Source organism: Hemicordylus capensis, chromosome 5 (assembly GCF_027244095.1).
Source record: "Hemicordylus capensis ecotype Gifberg chromosome 5, rHemCap1.1.pri, whole genome shotgun sequence".
Lineage (NCBI taxonomy): Eukaryota > Metazoa > Chordata > Lepidosauria > Squamata > Cordylidae > Hemicordylus > Hemicordylus capensis.
The window spans coordinates 225,858,400-225,878,127 of record NC_069661.1 but is presented as its reverse complement, the minus strand read 5'-3'; the positions used below and the strand labels follow the sequence as shown (position 1 = coordinate 225,878,127).

At 43.5% G+C, this 19,728-nt stretch overlaps 1 protein-coding gene across 2 annotated transcripts in view; it reads left to right on the top strand.

Moving 5' to 3' along the window:
- The window catches only part of TXNRD1 (thioredoxin reductase 1), a 93,578-nt gene that overhangs the window by 54,926 nt on the left and 18,924 nt on the right, over nt 1-19,728 (top strand). For both annotated transcript variants that reach the window (XM_053257441.1, XM_053257442.1), the window contains exons 6-12: nt 2,430-2,502; nt 4,860-4,979; nt 6,018-6,160; nt 10,553-10,668; nt 13,715-13,940; nt 18,959-19,051; nt 19,538-19,614. In XM_053257441.1, the coding sequence (XP_053113416.1) occupies nt 2,430-2,502; nt 4,860-4,979; nt 6,018-6,160; nt 10,553-10,668; nt 13,715-13,940; nt 18,959-19,051; nt 19,538-19,614 (848 nt within the window). The remainder of the gene's footprint in view (nt 1-2,429; nt 2,503-4,859; nt 4,980-6,017; nt 6,161-10,552; nt 10,669-13,714; nt 13,941-18,958; nt 19,052-19,537; nt 19,615-19,728) is intronic.

Below are 19,728 nucleotides of genomic sequence, written 5' to 3'. Positions count from 1 at the left end.
CCTCTCACTGTGGCGATATGCTGCTAGGGGCTATGTCGGAGGGGGCTTTGTCAGAGGCTATCCCAGGCCCCCCTCCTAGGCCGTCCCCGGCCTCTATTCAGCCCGCTGCACCAGGGGCCATTTCTGAAAGCGCGGCTATAGCCGCGAACGCCCCAAGCTCTGAGACGGCTTCGCGCCTAGAGCTGGCTCTGCCGCGAAAAGCGGCAAAGAAGGCAAAACACTTAAAGGAGCCCACTGAAAAGAAGAAGAAAAAGAAAAAGCAGCTGGCCTCCGGCGGGGCTCTGCTGAGTGAGAGGTTGCAGCTTCGGGCAGTGCGGGCGCAATTGCCTCCTTCGGCAGCAGCCGATTCTCCATTTACTCATGACAGCTGAGTGGTTCATTGCCACCTGGCAATGCTACCTGGTTCATCTTCTGAAGGCCTTGTTCTTCTTTCTTTCTGCCTGTGGGTGGTGGCCGACTGCCAGGGTTATAGTTTGGCTATCCCTGTTACTTCTTACCTTCTGTTTGCTTGCCTGTTGCCCTTTTTTCCTATGTGTAGTTCTGATTAGCCTCCTTTCAGAGCATCGTTGTCCTTCCACAGTCACAGTCCCGGAACTGGGTTAATGGTGGCTGGCCTGGCATAGTGCTAGCAGAAATCAATTCTGATTGGCCCTGTCTCGAAGCATGTCGGGATTGACGACCCATAAAGTTAGGATGCCCTCCCCATACCTTGAAAAAGAACACTTCACGGTAAGTCTACCAATGTTTCTTTTTCTGTAATAGTTTTGACTGTCATACCAATTAGTAACCTGCTTACGGAGGAACAATTGCCCCTTGTGATGTCGAATCATTCATGCTCTAACAAAATCCTGTGTTGATCTTTATCAGTATGTGGCCCATGGATATTTAGCATAACAGCAAGGTATAATGGCAGTGATGCCAGAGAGTTGTTTTACCGAAACCCTTGTACTGTTATATGGGAACTGGAGTTTTCTGTGTTTTTTTAAATTGGCTTGCCCAGTTCTTCAGTACCCAGCAGCTGCTGACCCAGGCAATGTAGAAGTTGAGTCAGTTCAGGTGCTCTAATGAATGGGCACTCTGATACCTGGCCACCTATTGGAGACAGTGACTGATGTTCAGACTAAGTTATTCCTAAGTAGTTTTGTTGAAGTTAAGTAGTCCTTTAGAGTAACTCCTGAGTAGTTGTAGTTGAGTAACTTGGTCAGGATGTCAGCCAGTGTTCTGGAATATGGCTTCCTTTAGTCTGTTTCTTGGCCAGGACTGCAATTCACAGCTCCCAGGAATGGCTGAGATGGGACCACATCTGGTTTCCAGCATATGTGTAAGGTTCGCCAACCTGGCCACAAAATAATAATGAAAAAGCAGAATGCTTGTTTGTCTTGAAAATGGGTTCAAGTTCTGAATTGTCTCCACAACGTTTTGGACCTTTTTGAAGAAAGGGCAGGCTCTCATCACTTGCCTGTGGACTTCTCAGAGGCATCTGGTGGGCCAGAGTAGGAAACTGGATGCTGGACTAGATAAGCCTTTGGCCTGATCCAGCAGGGCTGTTCTTTTGTTCTTATGGCCTCCATGGAAGTCTACTTCTTGCTGCTATCATAGTTGCTGCATGCCAGTGGGTCTTTGCCTTCCTTGCTTCAGTGGCTGCATCCTCCAGTATTGTCAGTGCACTCCTCTGTTTCATTGCGAGTGGTGTGTGCTGCTGTTTCTTCTGCTGCTATTCTTCCTGTTTCACATTCACATGGCACTGGTTGTAGGCCAGGTACCAATATAGACTTTCCTTTCCTGACAGTGGTCCCTCTAATTTTTTTCATCTCTGTGTGGAATGAGTTTTGTTCTGGGTGGCAGTATCAAGGCAGTGTGTGTGCACATGTATTCAGAATGGGGCCTTCTTGATTCAACCTGAGCGAGATCTAAAATGAACTGAGCGGACATCCAAAAACCTGTGAGTGCATGCACATGTGCACGCCTTGGACGGAACAGTGTTCCCTGTTCTTGAAGACAGCAGGGCAGCTCAGTTAATCTCCTGGTTTCTCTTTATGACTCTTGCTTTTGCATTTTCTCAGGAGTAAGTCTCACTAATCTCAGTGGGCTTATTCTTGAGCAAGTATGTGGACGGTTTCAGTTCTTGGTAGAGGCAACTGCGCTTGCTCAATGAGCTGCCATTGCTCCATACTAACAAGCTACATAAGCTTTCTTTCTGTCTGTTTGTACATATCTCTACATATTCCCTTTCACTTCTTCCCGGCCCTTCACTACTTCTTTTCTGCCTTTCAACACTGAATTACAACCTAGAGAACCAGCAGCTGTCTCTTTGCAACTCACTCAACACTGTTTATAACTTATGATTTAGGTTTTCAGCCATATAAGAGGTGTGCACATTCATAACGTCTGGTGTTCAATGGCTTGTCTTGTTTTGTTTGATTCCCCAGGAAGCTGCCAAACTTGGGAAGAAGGTCTTGGTGCTGGATTTTGTTGTCCCTACACCTTTGGGAACGAGATGGGGTACGTTGATGCTTCTCAACTGTTGCTGCTCTGGGAATAGCCAGTCGCTTAGATTCATTATTTACTGCAGGCCTTAGACTTTGTGGCACCTGCTGATTTTGTTTCTTCCTCTCCCATGCCACTGCGACTTGACTGGCAGTAGATCAGACACTGCATAATTAATTTATGGAATTGACTGCTGCAAGATGTGATGATGGTTTAGATGGTTTTATAAAGAGATTAGGGAAATTCAGGGAAGGAAAGAACTTTCCACAGTCATCCCAAGCCAACTGCAGGTTTCCCAATTGCAGTTTTAAGTATCCGCGGCTGGGAAATTTTGGAAGGTCTCGCCAACTGCGACCTGCGTATTTGCAGTTTGGTGAGATTATTTTGGTAATCTGGGTTTTTTTGTGATGGGGGGTGGTCAGGAGTGAATTCCAGGAGTTCTGGAGGTGATTTTTTCTATTTTTAACTGTATTTTGTGGTCTTTACACGGCCGCAATTCCCCTAACCCCCTGTTTCCCATCGGTTTTAATGCCTTGCCAAGCACAAGGTTTTCCCAAAATGATACCCTCACAGGTGGCAAGGGATGACTGTAGCTAGGATAACTAAATGGAATCTGCATTCAGAAGGTATTTCTGAAAGCTGGAAGTGGAGAAGGAATAGTGGGGGAGTACTGTGGCCCTCATGTCTGGTGGTGGACTTGCCAAAGGCATATGGTTGGGAAATTGAATACCTGAACAGATATGGCTAGATCTGTAGCTCAATTGCAGAGCATCTTCATTACATACAGGAGGTCCCAGGATGCTCAATCCCTGGCATCTCCAGGGAGGAATACACAAGGCAGGCAGTGGGAGGAGGCACCTCCCTTCACATAGTGTGGTTTGTCCTGTTCCTCCATGGCTAGCTTGCCTCTAGGAAGTCAAGTCAAGGGTGAAAGGAAATAGAGGTCAGAGGCATGCAGATCTTGCACTGGATCCAAAAGTCACTTCCTTTAAGCTAGCATGTTAATTGCAGGAAACTGCTTTCTCCCCTGCACCCAATTTTTATTTTACATAAAAGCAGCTGTGCTGGATTGGATCAAAGATCCATAGATAGATGTCTTTTGCTGAGTCAGACCCTTGGTCTGTCTAGCTCAGTATCGTCTACTGTGACTGGCAGCATCTCTCCAGGGTCTCAGACAGGAGTCTCTTCTGCTTTTCATGACTCAGCTCCAGCTGGGAGGGGCAGGGCAATGATGCATGTGCATTTATTCCAGTCTCCCTTCTGTGCTCTCTTGAACTGTGTATGAGAGATCTGGTCTATTGCTAAAGTAAATAAAGTGTGCCGTTGAGTCAGTGTTGACTCCTGGCGACCACAGAGCCCGGTGGTTTTTCTTTGGTAGAATACAGGAGGGGTTTACCATTGCCATCTCCCATGCAGTATGAGAGAGTATCTTAGTTTCAGCATCTTCCCATATTGCTGCTGCCCGATATAGGTGTTTCCCATAGTCTGGGAAACATACAAGTGGGGATTTGAACCGACAACCTCTGGCTTGCTAGTCAAGTCATTTCCCCACTGTGCTATTAGGTGGCTGGTCTAATGGTAGCAAGCATGAATTGTCCCCTTTTGCTAAGCAGGGTCCACCCTAGTTTGCTTTGAATGGGAGATGTGTGAACACTGTAGGATAGTCCCCTTAGAAGATGGGGCTTCTCTGGGAAGAGCACTTGCATGCAGAAGGTTCCATGTTCCCGTCCCTGGCATCTCCAAGATGGGGCTGAGAGAGATTCCTGCCTACAACCTTGGAGAAGCTGCTGCCAGTCTGTGTAGATAGTACTGAGCTAGTTGGGCCAGTGGTCTGCTTCCATATAAGGCAGCTTCTTATGTTCCTTTTACTCTTTCTGATTACAACCTTTCACAGTACATACAGGCTAATAACTTGCTGGCTTTGTCATGGCTTCCTGTTTTCGCCATTTGCATACCATAGAAATAAGACCAAGGGCAATAGCACCTGTGTCCTGCTGGGAAGGCAGAGTTCTGACTGGTTACAAATGAAAGATGGTATGGCTCTTCCTGTCTACCTGGAGGAGGCTGAGCCACCTCCCTTGGTAAAGACCTTTAAGGCATCCAGCAATGGTCTACAGTAGGTCTGCACAATTTTGCTCTTCCAGCTGTTGTTGGACTCCAATTCGCATCATTCCCAGTCACAGTAGCAAAAAGCCAGAGATGATGGGAGTTACCGTTCAACATCTTCAGAAGGGCCAGAGTTGTGCAGCCCTGTTCTACAGATGGCTGTTTCTGCTGATGGTGCACTTGATTACTAAGTGGCTGGCTGATCTCTTTTGTGGAAATGACAGCATAAGTTGCTATATGAAACTTGACATGTCTTCCTCTTGCAGGTCTTGGAGGAACATGTGTAAATGTAGGCTGCATCCCTAAAAAGCTGATGCATCAGACAGCTTTGCTTGGACAAGCCATAAAAGATGCACCGAAGTTTGGATGGCAGTTGGATGAGAAAGGTATGGCCATAGTACAGGTGAACCATGTTATCTGCGGGGATTTCGTTCCATAGTGGAACTGTGGATAATGGGGCATTAAAGTCAGTGGGATTGGGGAGGTTCCTGGAGACAGGAAAGGGGGTGAAAAAAAACATGAGAAAAGGTGTGGGAAAGTGTGCTACTTGCTCCGCAGGTCTCCAGCTGTCTAGGAATGTCCCCCAGTTTCCCCCCTGAAAAATTGTGGGGGAAATGCCATTTTAAAACAAGCCACAAAATGGTGGCCAGAAAAGATCCCTGAGGTCATTTCCGGCCACCTATGAACCATGGATATGTGGGTTTTGACCATTTTTATCCACGGATAATGAGGTCAGTTGTCAATTAGGCACCTGCAGATAAGAGTAACCGTGAATAGCGGTACCTTGTATAGTGAGGTCCACCTGTAATCCCCACTGTCTATATGTGTTCTGCTGTTCAGGAATTTGGACTGGAGGGGAATGCAGGGGTCAGGCAGGATTCAGAGATGTTGAATATATTCAAAAGTTAAATTGTAAGGAAGCCATGTACTCTAAGAGCATTTGTTGTTACTTATTTATCCCACTTAATAACCGAAGACTGAAGAGCTTTATTGCCACACACTGGATTATATGGAGGCAATGATCAAACATGGTTCATAGCAGAGAGATCAGTACAGCAGTACTACTGATATCCAAGTAAACTTGATCTCCTTATTTGTAAAGAAATATGAAATTAGAGCTTGCGTGGCTTCAGAAGATTATGTTGCATGATCTACAAAATACTCTAGGCCATATTTATCCATGCTTGCATAATATCAGCAAAATCCCACAAACCTTGGAAAATTAAACTTAAAGTAGGAGGGGCCCAGCCATGGGCCAAGTTGCATGTTCTCTTGTGTATTCAATTCAGTTTATTATGATGAAAGATCAGCACATGTACTGTTGTGTAGCATGATAATAGTAAATTGAAGGCTGTGTGGGAAACTAGGCACACAGTTGAAAAGCTCAATTCATTCTTTCCCTTTAAAAAAAAAATCCTTTACAGTAAATCACAGCTGGGATACCATGACGGAAGCGGTTCAAAACTACATTGGCTCTCTGAACTGGGGCTACAGAGTGTCTCTTCGAGAGAATAATGTCACGTACGAGAATGCTTATGGAGAATTCGTTGGGCCACACAAAATTAAGGTACTGAAGCTCCTCTGAGTAGTTTGTCATACCCTTTTGCTCACATTACGGCTCCTCTACTCACTTTCTATTTGAGCAGGGAAGGGACAGCAAGTCTGCTTTAAATGTGACAGTCCAACCAAACTTGGCAGCTAGTTCAGAACAGACTGTTTTTTATTTCTATGTAGTTGTAGGTGGTAGTCGGGTGTTGCTGTGTAACAGGAAGCACTTCTGTTGAAGCAGCAAGTAAAAGGGGCTTCTCCTTCCCAGTCATACCCCATTGGTACATTTGTCTGCTAAGACACAGCAATTTACTTTATTATAGTACTTGTTCTGCACATCTCTCAGCTAGATAAGGCCCTTGGAGCAGCTTGCCATAAAGAAATGGACTTCTGGTACTCTGCCAAAGGCAAAAAACACTCAGATGTGAGGGGGCTGAACCTTGGTAGTTCTTGGATAACTACATTTGGCTGCTAAATTGTTTCTGAGTGCAATTCAAAGTGGTGATTCTAACCTTGAAAGCCTTGAATGGCTTGGAACCAGGATAGGCGAAAGACTAGATAGCAAACAAGGAAGTGGATTAGAGACAGCTGTAAACCAACAACAAATGCATAGACAGGACAGCTGCTAAGACTGTGTTCCCAACATGTTTCAATGCCTCTAAATACCAGTTGCAGGGGAGCAAGAGTAGGAGAGAGGGCATACCCTCATCTCTTGCTGTGGGCTTCTCAGAGACATCTGGTGGGCCAGTGTGTGAAACAGGATGCTGGAGTAGATAGGCTTTGAGCCTTATCCAGCGGGGCGATTCTTAGGTCCTTAATATGCCTTTCTCAAGGGAATGTTCAATTCCTTCATCAACCAGCTAAATAAAACTATTACAGTGACCTCTGTTTGTTGAGGTCTTTGCAGGGTAGTTTGATTGAGCTGATTTTTTTTTTAATTGCCTATTCCCTTGAGAGTGGTTCTTGTTGACAACACTGTTGCTGCAGATTTTTTGTCTGTGCATTTGTAGCTGAAAGACTACTCCCACACAAACCTGTCTGACTATTGGTGTAGTGGTTAGAGTGCTGGACTTAGGACCGGGGAGACCTGAGTTCAAATCCCCATTCAGCCATGAGACTTGCTGGGTGGTTCTGGGCCGGTCACTTCTCTCAGCCTAACCTACTTCACAGGGTTGTTGTGAGGCGAAACTTAACTTTGTACTCTGGGATCCTTGGAGGAAGAGTGGAACATAAATGTATTTTAAAAATAATTTTAAAAATTAAATATTAATCTCCTTTTCAAGGCCCGGCTTAGTGTGCCCCAACCTTCTGAAATAAGGAAGTGGCAACCAAGAACAGGGCCTTCTGATCTGTGGCACCTCGTCTCTATAATGTCCCCCCCCCCATGCATTTACTGGGCTTCCTCTCTGCTTCCCTCTAAAAAGCAACTGAAAACACTGGTCTCCCCCACCCCCCTTTTCATATGCATTGATGCTACTGACGTTATGCTGTCAGACGTGAGTTTGGGGTAGTATAAAAATATGTTAGTTAAATAAATAAATACAATGGTGACACTCATTGCTGAGATGTTTATATCTTGATTGTGACATTTTATATTGGCCCTCCAGTGAACCAGTACAATGAAGAGGCCGTGTATACATATTTTAAATACACAAGCTGATTTATTGTGGTTCAGAGTTTTGTGGGCTTGAGCCCCAGTTGGTCAGAAGCATGGAGTGTAACCTCACTTGAAGTGGACACGCAGATACAGAAGGAAAACAATTATGAACATTGGCATCAAAAGGCCATGGAATGCAAGAGGTAGTCGTAGATCTGTAACATTTCTGTGCAGATGCTAAATGCAGGACTCGACAAATCCCGGGCGCTAGGGGGCCATGGCACTTAGAAATTTAACCATGATCCCTGGACTACAATATTCAGAGGCAGAATTATTTAATGGAATATTTTATCCCAGGCAGCCTTGTTTCTGTTCTAAGTAAGTTAGTTCTAAATGGGATAAAGAGAAGCCCACTTATGCCCTGCCCCAGTGTCCATCACTAAGTCCGGTCATTTTGTCAAGTGTCCCTTGTCTGGCTCCTAATTTTTTGGACTAGCTCCTAGATTCAAAGAAATTTTGTCCAGACCTACTAAATGTATATGATGACAACAGACTGACTGCTCCAGTGTATTATCCTGAGAAACAAATATTTACTCTCAGCCTTAGGTGTTTGGCTTGTTCTTGCTTACAGATAATGGGCCGCACAATAGACATTTCACTTGTGCACAGAGAAGAAGGGTGAACTTTGCTGACACCTCCATGCCACTGCTCCTAGTGCCTGCTGAAAATGTCTCCAAAGGTTCTCCAGTTCTCAGGGACCTATTTTTAGGGGGGTGATGAAAGTCTCTCCTATTTTCTGCGCATGAGTGAAACATTTGTCTGCATACATGATACTAGTCAGTATGTGATCCAGTAACCCCTAATCCAGGAGTCTCAAGCTGTTGTTGGACTACAGTTCCCATCATTCCCAGCCACAATGACTGGTAGCTAGGGATGATGGGAGTTGCAGGCCAACATCTGCAGGAGGGCAGCAGTTTGAGATTTCTGCCCTGATCTAAATTGTTCTCCCCTTGCTTAGACTGTAATCCCTAATAATATCTACCGAGAGATAAACCCATGGACCAGGCAGTGTAGCATATCCAATTGCTAACTCTGTCCCTGTATCTACCCAGACACTCGTAAAGAACCTAATAAGTCAGCTGTTCCATTAGAGACTCATGCACTTGGACACCCTCCAACACAATATAAACCATCAGCTGCCAGCAATGCCCCTTGGCTGCCTACATAGGACAAGCAAGTCAGTCTCAATGCAACAGGATAAATGGGCATAAAACTGACATCAGCATTAGCAGCATTCAGAAATCTGTGGGAGATGGTTTCAGTCTATCAGGATGTTCTTTGACTGACCTTGAAGTTATCACACCTCTCAGAGTGAACCTCAGCATGGAACTGTGTGCTGAAAATTCATCAGCAAATTTGATTCCCTTTTGACTTAATCACAACTATGGGTTTCTTTCCCCCTATTGGGCTTGAATTAGCTTTAACACAGCTAGACAGACACTGAATAGCATGAAGAATAATGCTACTGTCTCATTGGAAAGTTGAACACATGTAACGATTTGCCCCCAGTCCCTCCCTTTGCTCTGCTGCCTCGCAGAAATATGACCCTTGGGGACATGCATCTGGGCAACAGAGGGAAGTAGTGCATTGGGGGAAATAATTGCAGATATGAAATGTTCTAAGACAAAGGATCGTGGTTTGGAAGCTACTCAGAATTATCATCACAGACTGCTTTTCTAAATAGTTCACTTGGTTCACTGCTGTGTATGCCGTCCTCTGTCTGCATAGTAATGGCACATACTTGCAGCTGCTTACCCCTTGCATTTCATGGTGTGTTGGCCCCACGACATTTTCTCTCTCTACAGTAATATAAATATGTATATCCTCCAATTGAGAATAATTCGAGCATCTGATAAAGTGGACCCTGACTTGTTAATGCTTCTGCCCTAATAAATGTTAATCTTTGGGCCAAATGAGTTGTGATATGACTGTTCCAGACAAATTTTTTTCTCAAAAAGCAGTCTTAGGGTGGAGTGTGAGAGAATCCTTTCCCCTGTGCCATGTCTTTAATCCGATTCCACTCCAAAACTGCTCTGAGCTGCATGGGGGAAACTTAGGGGCACAAAAATGGTTCCTGTAAGTTTCACCCTTCTATGGTGAACACCAGTTTAGGGGAGCAATCTGTCAATCAATGCAGGACATAGGGTAATGCCCACTGTGCCACAGCTCCCATGCAAATAGGACTGTGTTTTGAGGGGGAAAATTCTATTGGGGGCTCCTGAGTTGCATCGAGTTTGGCCCTTTAAGGTGACACGATTCTTCATTTTTTGCTGCAACAGGCTTAACATGACTGCCCTTCTAGTTCTGATGCAATATTGGCAGCCCGCAGATGTGCAGGGAAGATGGGCAGAAAGGTAGACCTCAGGAGCTAATGGCTAGCTGAAAAATGGTGAAAGAATACAAGAGGCTCCAGTGTGCTGGTCAAACCACAAGGAAGAGCAAAATGAAAGAAGAATCCAAGGGATTGATGCAGGGGGCTATTTTAATTTTTCTTAGGTTTCCAAAGTGCTGAAGCCTTGGCCTGGCTCATGTACAAAAAAATATTGCTAAAGGTGCTTTATAGACACAATCTTATTTCACATGCACAAGTGAGATCTTAAGGGCCACAGGCAGGTCCATTAATGGCACACTGCATAGTCCTTCCGTAGATGAATGCCCAGTGTGTTTGAGAGAGTGCAGCATTGCAGAGGACTTCCATTTCCTTCCCCTAGGCTTATAATAAAAACTGATTGTGGTCTGTTACTTTATTCACAGGCAACGAACAACAAAGGAGTAGAGAAATTCTACACTGCAGAGAGATTTCTGATTGCCACTGGTGAAAGGCCTCGTTATCTGGGCATCCCTGGAGACAAAGAATATTGCATCACCAGGTAAAATAAAGTGCTTGAATAGGAAAAATCTGTAGCCTCTAAGGAAGAAAGTGATTTGCTGTCTGTGAATTTCCTAGTTTGCAAAGAACTCAGTTCTTTGAAGTTAAACACCTAGACCAAAATCCCATCTGAGTCAGGGGAGATTTCAGACAGAGCTCTTTCTGTAAAATGGATGAAAGCTATGAATTGGATCATTTCAAATGTTACATAATAGGTATATACCTAAAATGTTTTAAGTCCGCACCAGTGGATGTAATGTCTGAATGCAACAAATGAGCGATTGCAAACATATTATATGGATGTACCTAGAAGTCATGATTGACTGCAGCTGTTTGAGAAAAAGGACAGTGGCAGACATGGGTTTGTCTCTGTGTCATGCATGAAATGGCCATAAGATTGTGAACAAAGGAAGTAACTTGTTTTACACAACTTGCGTTTTTACTGGAAAAGCAAAGTATCTCCAGCTTCTTGCATTCAAAACAAGCATCCCACCACTGAATTATAGCTCCAGTGATACTTTTTTAATCAGGGAGCTTTTGCTTACAAAAGGAAACCTAGGATAACATGCACTCCATAGCCCTGTTGCGTATAACGCTGCTGTACACACATGCTTGCATCATGACAAACAGGTCAGAATTCCCACCCACACCCATCCCGTCGCTCACCCTCCTGCCCACACTCTTCATGCTTACCATGACATTTGCCTGAAGAGGTGAATGCTGTAAGCGTAATCACTGCCGTTTATGTGATGGGGAGGCTGGGGTGCCATTGTGGATATGGTATTTGCCTCTTCAGGGTAATGCTGCTGAAACCATGAGCAGTGAAGGTGGTGATGGGTGAGGTGATTGATGGGGTGGGTCTTCCACACCCACTTACAGGTGAAACTCGGAAAATTAGAATATCGTGCAAAAGTCCATTAATTTCAGTAATGCAAATTAAAAGGTGAAACTGATATATGAGACAGACTCATTACATGCAAAGCGAGATAAGTCAAGCCTTAATTTGTTATAATTGTGATGATCATGGCGTACAGCTCATGAAAACCCCAAATCCACAATCTCAGAAAATTAGAATATTACATGGAACCAAGAAGATAAGGATTGAAGAATAGAACAATATCGGACTGCTGAAAAGTATAAGCATGCATATGTATTCAGTACTTGGTTTGGGCCCCTTTTGCAGCAATTACTGCCTCAGTGCGGCGTGGCATGGATGCTATCAGCCTGTGGCACTGATGAGGTGTTATGGAAGACCAGGATGCTTCATTAGCGGCCTTCAGCTCTTCTGCATTGTTTGGTCTCATGTCTCTCATCCTTCTCTTGGCAATGCCCCATAGATTCTCTATGGGGTCAGGTCAGGCGAGTTTGCTGGCCAATCAAGCACAGTACCCTGTATACTTTTCAGAGGTCCGATATTGTTCTATTCTTCAATCCTTGTCTTCTTGGTTCCATGTAATATTCTAATTTTCTGGGATTGTGGATTTGGGGTTTTCATGAGCTGTACGCCATGATCATCACAATTATAACAAATTAAGGCTTGACTTATCTCGCTTTGCATGTAATGCGTCTGTCTCATATATCAGTTTCACCTTTTAATTTGCATTACTGAAATTAATGGACTTTTGCACGATATTCTAATTTTCCGAGTTTCACCTGTACAATACTGGCATACAGTGTCTTTTCCATAGTGTCTGATGTTCATGTCCTGTGGGGTGCTTATTCCATAACACTGAAGCAAAGTGCTAATGGAACCTTTTCCCCTAATATCAATAGCACATGTGGGAGTGCACAATTTGACTTGGAACCATTGTCGGGGTGTAACGTGACAAAGCCTCCCTATCCCCTCACTATGGTTCCAGTCTTTTGTATGCCATCACACGTGCTGTTTATAAAATAAAACAGTGATATGCGTGGCCAACAGAAAGTAATGTGTTTGGATTCGAAGTCTCCAGCAGGGATCCACAAATTTAGACTTAACTCACTAGTCAGCCATTGTTTGTAGTTGCCACTAATCCTTTTGCTTCCTTTAGATCCTTTGCTAGCACACAGGCTGCGGGCTTAGGAGAGAAATGAGTCTTCTGTCATTTGCACTGGGATAGGGAGATGGTAAGAAACAGTGGGAGCCCTCTCCTACTGCTTAGAAAGGATTCCTGCTGTTTCTTAATCTCTGAAAAATGGCAATGGAAATGAGACCTCTGGGGAACAGTGGTCCCTCTAATTTTTTTTAAATCTCTGTGTGGAATGAGTTTTGTTCTGGGCGGCAGTATCAAGGCACAGTGAGCGCATGTGCATTCAGAGTGGGGCCTTCCTAATTCAACCTGAGTGGGATCTAAAATTAACTGAGTGGACATCAGAAAACTCGTGAGTGTGTGCACACCTTAGAGGAAACAGTGCTCAGGAGGAGATCTGTGTGGTGCCGGGTGTCCTGCACAGTTCCTGGAACTTCAGTGTTCAAGGGAATGAGGGATGCATAATCCTGTGTACCTCATCACCGTGAAGACCAGTTTTCAAGCTGCTTCGTAAGTTCTAATGCATGGCCTGACTTTAGCATGGGGGCACTTTCAAACCTGATTGGCCCAGGTGAAAACTGAGATGATACAGTCCATTGAGAGGTCTCTCCTACACTGTAAGCATTTTAAAATGGCCCTTTGATTTGCTCTTCCAAGTTTAAGAGTATTCATTCAAAAGCTTAAGGCAGTTCTTGCTTCAGTTATCTAGTACAGTGAAATGTAAGACCTACATTGGATAGAATGCTCATTTCCATTGCAAATGCCTCTCCACTTTTCCCTCTGCTTTAACATTGTGAGGCTCAAAAGTGAATCAAAGCTTACAATGCTGCACATAGAGGCAAAGTTTAAGTGACAACACAGTCCATTACTGGTTCCCATTGGAAAGCTGTTGTTTCTGCATCAGGAGATGGCGGAAGCCACTATATTTTAATCTTTGTGCTGCTCTTTTCTGTTTGCCTGGCATTGGCTACCCTGGACATAGTAGCATTCCCATGTATATTGGTTCCAATATTCATTTGCATTATTATTTTTCCCCAGTGATGACCTCTTCTCCCTGGCTTATTGTCCAGGAAAGACGTTGGTGGTTGGAGCTTCCTATGTTGCCCTTGAGTGTGCAGGATTTCTTGCGGGTCTGGGTTTAGATGTGACTGTGATGGTGCGTTCCATTCTCCTAAGAGGTTTTGATCAGGATATGGCCAACCAGATAGGGCAACACATGGAAGAACATGGTGTCAAGTTCATTAGAAGATATGTGCCCACGAAGGTAAGAGGTTTTTTAAAAGGTTCAATGAGGATTAATGATTTTAAAAAGCAACTTTTGTACAAATGTCTTTAATTCAGTCTTACGCATGGCTTTTTAAGACTCTTGAGAGGCCCTAAAACAGTGTTCATTTGTCATCGTCCTGGCCACCGCCCCCGCACTTTAGCTGACATACTGTGTCAGCTAAAATGTCATACTAGCTGACTTACTGTGCAACATTAGGCATGTGATGGAATATAACTTCTGCGCAAATGGAGTTGTGTGATATATAATGGTTGTACTGTTTTGTAATGGCTGTTATATATAATGGCTGTATTGTCTCACAACTCCTTGTGCAAATCTTGTGTGCACAGTGACCTAGATTAATCTTACTATTTTAATAGAAGTGCCACATGAAAAGAGCCATAGTCTCCCATCTACTCCCAAACCTTTATTTAAGAGTTGGAGGCTATTTATTTACTTGAGACATTTAATATACCGCCCACTCCGAGGACTCTGGGTGGTGTACAACAGGCAACATTAAAAATTACATTACATTAATAATTAAAAATTATTAAAGAACTAAAGTAACTGCCCTGTAGTTCATTTTTCTGTTTTCTGGTAAAGGCCTGGCGAAAAAGAAAAGTCTGCAATAGCGATTTGACGATCGGTAAGGAAGGTGCTAGCCGGATCTGTAGGGGGAGAGAGTTCCAAAGGAGCAGGGTAGCAACAGAAAAGGCCCTTTCACGGGTCCTAGAGCCCCTAACATCTCGGAAATCAGGGTCCGACAGAAGGGCCATCTGAGCTGATCTAACCGGATGGGATGTAACTGGATGGGAGAGGCAGGTCTGTAGATAGACAGGCGCCCGGCCCTGCAAGGCTTTGAACATCAGAACCAGAACCCTTAAATTGAGTGAATAGGCAACCAGTGCAATGACTGTAGGAGAGGTGTTACCCTGTCATATTTCCTGGCACCCATGAGTAGACGAGCCGCTGCATTCTGGACCTGCTGCAGCTTCCTGATCGTCATCAAAGATAACCCTAGATAGAGAGCATTACAGTAGTCTAAACGGGAGATAACAAGGGCATGGGTCACTGTCATTAATGCCTGCCTATCAGGGTAAGGGCGTAATTGGCGAACCAGATGAAGCTGGGCAAAAGCACTTCTGGCTGCAGCTTCCAGCTGCTGCTCAAGCAGGAGGCGTGAGTCCAAAAGGACCCCCAAATCACAAACAAGCTCTTTTGAGGGCAGCGCCACCCCATCTAAAACAAGGTTCACATCCAGCTGTTGGCCGTTACGAGGGCTACCTATGGTATTTGAAACGGTTCTGGTGCTGTTAACCTGGGAACTACTTTTTTTTTAAAATTGTTTTCCACTTTATAAAAGCCCCAGTGGTTTTCCATTCAAATACCTGATTAGGTCTGCGTTTGCTTAGCTTCCGCTCTAATACAGCATCAGATGCTCCCAAACCATTAATTGGGTGGAACCATATGTTAAAACTCCTTGGGTGAGGAGCTGTGCTCAGTGGCAGAGTACATGGTTTGCTTACAGAAGATCCAAGGTTGATTCCCTGGCATGTCGAAGCTGGGTTATGAAAAGTCTCTCTTTGAGAACATGGGAAATCCCTGTCCATTTTAGGCAATGCTGAGCTATTTAGACTAACGATCACTCTGTTTAACACTGCTCTTAGCTCCTTGGAGGAAGAAGAGAGTATAAAGACAATAAATATAAACAAACTAGTAGGGTGAGGCCTGTTGACCCAGCAAAGTTGTTTTGTGTAGATTACGCTTATAGGAAAGTTCAAGGAATTAAATATATGTGATAGAATTTTTTATTACTTCGTTTGAAAAAGGGAAGTAAAAACACTTTGAAATTGTAGGGTTTCAACTTCAAACATTATTCATTTTATTGAATCATTACCATATATGTTAAATTTGACTCATAATAAATTTACATTTGAGAAAGATCTGCTTCTCTTGAACATGCCATTTTTGAATTATTGATCTGATCATTGACTTCAAAATCTGTGGAGAACAGTTCAAATATGATTATTGTAACCAGAATTTCTTCTAAAAATACATTTTTGAAAAAACCTTTCCCCCAGCATATTCTGGTGTAAAAAGTAGTGTATTCAGCTAATTTAAGTGGCAGGATTGTTTATGCAAAATTTGGTATCTCTAGGTAATCAGGAAGTATGACTTTATTTTGAACAAACAAATCCATAAACTTCAAAATATATAACAGATACAAGCTTCTTCCACTTAGTTCCTTCCTCCCACAACCCATTATTCCAGTTCTTCTTGCCTCTCTGTGCCAAGTCAACTCCTTGTCAGCTATCTCTGCTCTTCCCTCCAACTGGGTATACTGAAGATCTTTCATCCCTTCTGAATTCTAGAACTTCCCAAAATGCTCTTGTAATTTTAGGGGGGAGTTGGGGAGAGGGAGAGAGAGCGAATAAACAGATGATTATGTTTGGGAACATCTCCCCCCAATGATAAATACATAATAATTTTCCAATGGGAGGTAGATGGTTCTCCAATTTCAGTGAGGCATTAAGCCAATGCTGCATTATAGTTTTTCAGAGACCAAAGATCGGAACATTAAATTAAACATGTATCCTCCGTCTTGCTCTTAGCTCAGCAAGTGGTGAAATCACAATATGTCTGGCTAGCTCTTGCTGAGCAAATGTGCCCCCTTGATTAAAAATATGATTTATTGGGAGAGAGCAGAATGGAAATCAGAGAATTTTATGTTTGGCTTTTGTGCATAAATTGTATCAGTAGCTGGGTTAAAAAGAAAGCAAAACACTTCAACTTTGATAAAGCTACATTAAGTAGTTTCAATGCAATATCAGCCCCTTTATTGTCATTGATCTGTGAGGTGCAGTGTGTTCTTGGAGTGGGGAAAATGTTCTTGGATTCCCAGAAGAAATGAGGGGAAGCCAGTTCCTGTGTGCAACTTTGCAAGGTGCATTTATTTGTTCATAAATGAGTCCCTTCTCTATTAAAAATATTCAAGATGACAGGAGCTATATTCAGACATTACATTGTCCAAGTGTACAAATGTCTGTGCACTCAGACACATGTGAATAACTATACAAATGTTCACTTTAAAAGTGAACCTGGGTAAAGGTTCCTCCAATGCAGGATACAGATACAAAGTGTACTGCTGTACCTGCATTCAACATAATGTATGAATAACTGTACCAATGTATGGTATAGAACGGGATTGTAGAGGGTATTGTGTCAAATGGATTCAATCGTAGGAAGGGCTAGACCACCTGATGGCCAAAGACAGTTGTCCTGAGCAAAGGGAAAGCAGAAACCTGCCAAACTTAAGCGTTGATTTTTTTAAAAAACCAAAAACCCAGCCTAGAGACTTGAGTGGGCTGTATATAAATGTAATGAATTTTTCTCCTATCACAAAGCTATTATAAGCACCTTTAGGCTGTCACTGAAGGAGGTTAAAGGCCTTTCGTTAGATGAAATAAGCTAGTTTGTATTCTGAAGATTGCACTTCCAATTATGTATAGCTTTTCAATTTTCTTACGGTTTGTAAGAGCCCCATTCTCTATCTCTATATTTGAATTCAGATGCTGCACTATAAATAGAAAATGGAAATAGCAACCACACTTATATTCATTTCCCCTACAGTTAAGTTATAAAAGTGTTCACAGAACTGTCATTGAAACGACATATTTATTTGTGAAGAGCAAAATTCTGCATATCGCATACAACCTAACACTGAAGACCTTTAACAGCTGCAGCAGCAGAGAGGAAGCTTATATTTCATAAGGCAACATTGATTCATTTTTCTTTTTCTAGATTGTGTAGAAATTTAGGGCTTATGCTCAAAGTTCCCTCAATGCACATCTTTCTCGTCTTTTTCTTTTTTACCTAATCCATGCTGGCAGTTGGAGCTATGTTACATGTGTTGGTCATGTTGCCACATATTTGTACACTGCTCCAAACGTCCATCTCTGGGCGGTTTACAACAACATAAATTAAAACAGACATAAGTCTTAACGATTTAAACCCACAAGTCTAGTTTAAAAGCTTGAGTGAAAAAATGTCTTTCATATCTGCCCTATTTACATATAAAACAGGGGTTAGGGTGGGAGAGTTATAATTTTAACATGAAATGGAGGGGAGAGTGGTTTTGTGGGAGGGGGCATGAATTGTTCCCTTTGCTAAGCAGGGTCCACCTTGTGCACCTTGAGTCCGCAAGGGTGACTACATGTGAGCGCTGTAGGATGATAGGGCCATCGCTTAGCAATGTGCAAACCAGTTCTATATCGAACCGGCTCACACTCGAACCAGGCCGGTTCAGATGTTAGACTTTGAACCGAACCAGACCTAGTTCTATCTGAAATCAAACCAAATTTCTCGGGCCAGTTTTGGCCTGGTTTAAGGGTGGTGGGGGTGTTAAAATATTGTGTGTAAATGAATTAATTACCACTGGCTGCAGCTGCAGGGGGCTGTCTCTGATGCCTCTGCCTCCCCGCAAGTCTCCTGGGGCTGGTTTGGCCAGTTTGGGGCTGGTTGGCCCTCTGTGTACGCGCCAGTCATGTTTTTGGGCCACAGCACATGCACACAGGCCTTCTGTGTGACTATGTGGATTCAAGCCAAGTCGGGCAAACCAGTTTTGTGCACATCCCTACCATATCTCAGTGGTAGAGCATATGTTTGCATGCAGAAGGTCCCAGGTTCAATCCCTGGCTTCTCCAGGTAGGGCCAAAAGAGACTCCTGCCTAAAACTTGGGAGAATTGCTGCCTGTCAGTGTAGACGATACTGAGCTAGATGGACCAATTGTCTAACTTAGGAATACAGGAAGCTACTTTATACCATGAGGAGAATCTTTCACCTTACTTCTCTGTGGTTTTCCAGCCCAAGTACTTTTCTCCTAACTGAGCTTTGCTAGAAAGTAAGGCAGGGGAAAGAATTCATACGTCTTTTTGGATATTTGAATCAATAAATTGTGATTGAATCAATATATCTGCTTCTGCCATATGAAGGCAATGTTTTATATGTTGAACTTCAGGTTGAACAGATCAAGGAAGGGTATCCTGGGTTACTGAAAGTCACTGCTCATTCTGCAGAGAACTCTGAAGTAATTGAGGGTGAATACAACACAGTAAGTAACTTGCATTTGTCCATTTGTTAAAATTGTGCGCTGAATGGCTTTGAGAGATGGGATGTGTGTGTGTTAACATTTTGATGTTGGACAGGGCTGGTTCACATCGTCAGTTTTCATACATGTGAGCAGTCATGACCCTGTGCATATCTGTAAGTGTGTGAGGAATTGTGGCTGGTGTGAATTGGGCTGTGACTAGTTTCAGCTGTTTGCATCAATGTGGGTACTATAAAAAGTGTAGTTGTAGAAATGGCTGTGGGTGCTGTGTGTGTGCAGCCTGGTGTGTATCACCATTTGGGTGGCAACGCTGCAGCTGCTCCTGTGCAAAGCACTGTCTGAACATTTTCCACTGTGAATTAGTATCATGGGCACTGCATCCAGGCAGATCTTCTGGTCTGTACCCTAATGCAACAATAAACAAATGCCCTGAAGAACACCCTTCTAAGCATGCAGGAAATAACTAACACTACTGTTGCTGTTCTGCAGGTATTGCTTGCTATAGGAAGGGATGCATGCACAAGAAAAATCGGCTTGGAGGAAGTTGGAGTGAAGATCAATGAGAAGTAAGGCTAAATCTCTGCCATCTAATTACTGAGTCTGTGTGGCTTGTTTTCTTGGGACATCAATTGCACAGGCTTAAAGGATTTCATTTTTCAGGGGCACTTAAATCTCCTTGC